This window comes from Sabethes cyaneus, chromosome 3 (assembly GCF_943734655.1).
Source record: "Sabethes cyaneus chromosome 3, idSabCyanKW18_F2, whole genome shotgun sequence".
In the NCBI taxonomy this organism is placed as follows: Eukaryota; Metazoa; Arthropoda; class Insecta; order Diptera; family Culicidae; genus Sabethes; species Sabethes cyaneus.
Window position 1 is genome coordinate 54,800,082 of NC_071355.1, and position 5,593 is coordinate 54,805,674.

Sequence of the window (5,593 nt, forward strand, 5' to 3'; positions counted from 1 at the left end):
TAAGTCAAATTTCTTTTTATAAAACCAATTGTCTGTGGGCTCTACAGTCTGAAAAACTCGAAAAATGAGTCTCCGAGTTGAATTAACGCTTCTAGCACGAAACAGAAATGAAAATTCCAACAATGGAATTTCCGAAAATCGTCCAAAAAAATTTTCCTTCGTTTTTGTCTTTTTTCGTATATTTTTGCATAGAAAATAATAACGTATATATTATAAGCAAGAATAGATTCGGTTTTCACGTTTAAACTTTAATTAAAAATTCTTAAAATCCATGTTTTTTTTGCTCGATTAAAAAATTCACTTTGTTTTTTTTTTCGCCCCGCCCCCCTCCAGTGACCGAACACCGGAAGGACAAAAACTTTATAAAATATTTGTAATGGCTTAACTGTTTTCCTGGTGATTTGAAATATTTTATTTTATTGACGTACATTTTATTGACGTCTTACTCATCCAGTTTCGCTAATTCGGATGACATGCTTACAGCGAAATGCATTAATACGCACAAGAAAAACAAACTGAAGTCGTAAATCAGACTGCAACTAAACTTTTTAATTTGATTGTTCCATCATTGAATTACTGTAGAATTTTTTTTTCAAATGCTTCTCTACCGTACGGTGGTGATAATCATACTTGACAGGAAGAGTTACATGAGAAGGTTTGTGATTTCTATTTGTTTCTATCCTATAGACATATTATCCTGAGTTGAACTTGCATTTCGTCTTACTCTATACACTTATAATGGACTTCAATTGTACAAAAATCAATTGATAAGCTTCTAAATTACATCGCTTAATTCTTTTTTACTGGTTGTTTTGATTGTTGAATTAATTGTGCAAAAACAAAAATTCACAACAACAACAACAACAACACTTGTCAAAACAGTCCAGAACACGGAAACATGAAAAACAATGACACGGCGCTAAAAAAAATCCAACCTTACCCCGTTCTACGGAACCTGCATTTTATTGTGGGTTTCTCTGTCGATGTTGTTTTTCTGCTAATAAAACAGTCTCTAATTGTTTTCATTCGTCACAAAGTAGAAACGAAAGGTATATTACATTGGAAATGGAGCAAAAAAAACACTATATCAGATTTTATGGATTACATTTGTCACAAATATGCATGAGGCAACTTATAATATCACGTCGGGAAGTTCTAGACTTCAGTTTGTGCGCACTTTAGAACCCAACAACTGGCTAGGTAAAACAAGTTAGAACATGTGGATTATATTGCTCGGATTTGCCGTTGCAATCAGTGTGATTCAGTATCTAAGTTACAGAAGAAAGTATGAAGTCGCAGCGACCGTGCCATGCGCTAAGCCAAGTTATCCTTTGATTGGTAGCGCTTATCTTTTCGTGGGCAAAAGTAGTGAGAAAATGTTTTGGAACATGCGAAATTTGTTCAACACAAAGGAACCACTTTTCCGATTCTGGTTGGGCTCTAAGATGATCTTCGGAACGAGTGATCCCGATGTAACGCAGCAAATTATGTCCGATCCGGTGTGGTTGGACAAACCTTTTCTGTACGAATTTTTCGACATGAGCTATGGCCTGTTTGGAGCGAAACGTAAATATTCTGCGGTATTTTCGACTTGCAGGTCATATAATTCACACTCTGCTTCACACTTTACTTAGATCAGCTGTGGAAGAGTCAACGGAAGGCGTTGAATCCGTCGTTCAATACAAAAATACTGCATGGTTTCATTCCAATATTTTCCGATGGATCTAAAAAATTAGTGAATCGATTGTTAACATTTCCCGACGGATCTACGGTTGACATGATGCAGTATGTTGGCAGATATACAATGGAGATGGTGCTTGGGACAACTCTAGGATTGGATATCAATGCAATCGATGATGCAGATTCAATAGTGCACGAAGTTGAACGGTAAATTTTTATCTCTTCGTTAATGTACATAAACCATTCCCAGCCAATATCGCAAATATTGTGATTCTTATTATAGCTGAAGTAAGATAGGTAGCATTATTTTACCATTTTCAGCTATATTTCTTTATCCTCTAAGCGACTGTTGAATATCTACCACTATGCAGATATTATTTATCGCCGGACTACCATTTATCGCGAAAAACAATATTTACGAGACCGTTTGGATCAAGTTATTTCTAAGGTAGGACCGCTTCCTGAAGCTCTGGCTTCTGACTCTGGCTGTAGAAAAACTTGTTTAATATAAATATTGCAGATAGTCAACGAGGTAGCTGTCCGATACGCCGAACCACAACGACAACTCATCCAGCCCGAAAACGACGTCAAAAGACCGCAGATATTCGTGGATGAAATTTTTACCAACAAGTTGAAGCATTTTTCCGACGAGGAAATAATCGATAACGTTTACACTATCATAGGTGCCGGAACGGACACCTCGGCACTTACGGTTTGCTATGCGTGTCTGTTGTTGGCGTTTCATCCAGAATGGCAGCAACGACTACACGACGAGATAATGCAGAGCCATCCCGAAGAAGAGCCGGACTTTTCACCGGATTCAATGAAACAGTTGGAATGCTTGGAGATGTTTCTGAAGGAAACTCTCCGACTGTATCCGGTTGCAGGAATGGTGGCCAGGCAAAGCCTCGAAGGAACGCTCGTTGGAGGTCATAAGATTCCCGCTGGCAGTATACTGGCGGTGCATATCTATAATCTACACCACAACGCCGATCTATGGGGACCGGACGTGGAGAGTTTTGATCCAGAACGCTTTTCTGCTGCACGTTCGAAGGATAGACATCCGTTCGCTTTTCTTGCCTTCAGTGGTGGTTCGAGAAATTGTATTGGTAAACCAAAAAGGAAAAAAAGCGTAAGATCAATACTGAAAATTGATATAATTTTTTCATTTCAGGTGCTCGATATGCCATGATAAGCATGAAAATAATGATGGTTTATTTGGTAAAGAACTTCCGATTCGCAACTAAAATTCAAAAGTCTGATATGCGATTTCAATTTGATGCTCTATTACGAATGAACGATGGATTTTTTATGCAGATAGAAAGGCGATAGATCGGTATTTAATAAAATTTTCTGTGATTCTAGTTTATTAGTTTTTGTTTCGTTTGTCATATTGTACTAGTCAACGCCATTCTGACAGACGAATGAAGTCATCTGTAACAGTTATCATCTTGGGAAAGCGAAGAGTAAACTTAAACAGTCGCCATTGACGAAAGAATGGCCGTAGGTTTGATTTTTAGTCATAGAATTAAGGCCATTTGTAGTCAAGTGACCTAAGGGCGTTTTTCATATTTTAATTTAGACCAAAATTATAAATTCGAAGTCTCCAATTTTCCCAAAAAACGCCAAGGGATTTTATTCCGCTTTTCTCGGACATCGCATCGGTTGTATAAAAAATGCACAACTCTTGTCTTGGTCCAAGATTCGTTAAATAACATTGCACAATGAAAATGTAAAAGTAAATTTACTCAGCAAATCCCTTTGGATTTTGAGCAATATAATCCTACTTCAATGCCTTAATTTTCAATCACCAGTTTTCTGCCCAATTTTGCGCTACGTGATTGCGTCTACATTTATGTTTCATATTTTCTTTTCAGCAACCACGCACCTCCACAGTTAGTCGCAGCTATTGATCAAAATCGGCCAGCAACATTATTTTGCGCCATTCATAAATAAACCGGTGTTCGGCCTGCTGTGCCGATAGTACTACGTAATCAGGTATAGGACTATGCTACTGATTGCCGAGCTATAATACTACTTACACAGCAGCTACGTCATTTATAGATCCCACCGGCGGCACCCGCGCACTCGCTCACGACATTGAAATGTCCTTTTTAGTGCGTGACCAAAGAAAAATAACACTCTTCGGGAGTTTCAATGTCAGCTGATTTTTTGGAACGAGTGCCGCCGCCGTTCGCCTCGGATCTGGTTGTTCCGGTGGTGACAGTTTTCCTTGCTTACAGATTTACTTGAAATAAGGAATGAAGGAAGTCCTACAGATGCTGCTGGATTTGGATACGGTATGATGAACATCGTAAATGTTCGTAGAGTGTCAAATTGTTTGGTAGTGCGCTTACAATTTTCCGTTTACCAACAGACTAGCGTAAGCGATACGCTCTCTGCTGGAGCCAATGTGTGGCAGGGGTGTAATCGGTAGAAAGTATGCGGTTTGATCGATGAAAATTCCATAAATATTTTTTGTTGTCAGTTTAACAATATCCCAAGCAGCAATTTAATGTCCACGTTCTTCTAGCGGTTTACATGGCCAATTTCATAAAATCGCTAATAAAACTATGAGCTCCACTAGAACCCTCTGATGACCGTTATAAAACTGCCTTTCGACCAAGTGGCCCACTTTTCAAAAGGTTTTTTAACCTCTATTAGAGTCAGGTCATAACCTCAAGCTTATTATACTCTGTTGGAAGCAGCAATAAAACCGATTTTCACTGTTTGACAGCAACCGCCATAATTTAATGAAGCTTTTTGCTTTGTTCGAGAAAGCTATAAAGCATAAAGCTTGTTAAGACAATAAAGCTCAATCAGCCAGCCACATTTGTTGACTTGAAGTTTTTCTGTCAGAACATCGTGACGGAATTGGTTTATAGCGACCATAATAAAATATCCAAAAGAATAATGAATAAAGTTTCAGTAGTATCCGTAGTTGTACAGCATATGCATATTAAATTGTTGTTTCAAAATTTGTTGTCTACCTCTATTACCATCACTATCGGAGGGGGCTTCAGCTGACAGCTGTCGTGACAGGGATCTGGTTTTAGCCTGGTGTACTGATCTTCCACCGCCTCTAATATTCTACCGACAGCATTCACGTCGTCAACAAAGCAGATAAATTGACTAAATTTGTTGAAAATCGTACCCCGCATTTCGATCGCCGCTCGTCTTATAACACCTTCAAGCGTAATGTTGAATAGCAGGCAGGAAAGCTCATCTCCTTGTCGAAGTCCCCTGCGAGATTCAAATGGGTCCGACAATCCACCCGAGATTCTCACACAGCACTGGATCCCATCCATCGTAGCCATGATAAGTCTAATAAACTTACCCGGAAAACCGTTTTCGTCCAAATATTTCCATTGCTCTTGTCCGTTTACACAGTTATAAGCGGCTTTGAAATCGATGAACAGGTGATGCGTGGGGAGCCAGAATTCGCGGTACTTCTGGAGGATCTGCCGCAGGGTGACGATTTGGTCCATTGTAGACCGACCCTCCATGAAGCCGGCCTGTTGTATACCAATACAGTTTATAAACCGCAATAATAGCCACATTTTCAAGTGCAGTTTTCTTTATTACGTCCTTTCAAACAAATTTTCTCAAAGTGTCCTCTATTCCTATCAATGATATCCTCAATATGACGCCGAAAACCAGAACACCCTTTCGAACCTTTCGCACATAGTCCTCCGACATCGACGGATATATGCGCGCTATGACAGACTTCAGGATCTTGACACTAGTGTGAGATGTTTTGCAGGCTTGTTCTTCAATATATTATCCATATCGAATAATCCAACGGATTATGGTCCGGACGGCTAGGGAGCCACAAATGCTTCGGCCAAAACTTCATGTTTTCAATCAACTATCGTTGGATCTGATTTGACGTGTGACATGGCGCTCCATCCTG

At 39.3% G+C, this 5,593-nt stretch overlaps 1 protein-coding gene across 1 annotated transcript; it reads left to right on the plus strand.

Annotated features, from left to right (window-relative positions):
- Positions 1 to 1,217: 1,217 nt before the first annotated feature.
- LOC128739594 (cytochrome P450 4C1-like) lies at positions 1,218 to 2,872 on the plus strand. The gene is made up of 5 exons (XM_053835089.1): positions 1,218 to 1,566; positions 1,635 to 1,887; positions 2,002 to 2,128; positions 2,201 to 2,812; positions 2,855 to 2,872. The coding sequence occupies exons 1-5, from the start codon at positions 1,218 to 1,220 to the stop codon at positions 2,870 to 2,872; spliced, it is 1,359 nt and encodes a 452-aa protein (XP_053691064.1).
- The last annotated feature ends 2,721 nt before the right edge of the window (positions 2,873 to 5,593 follow it).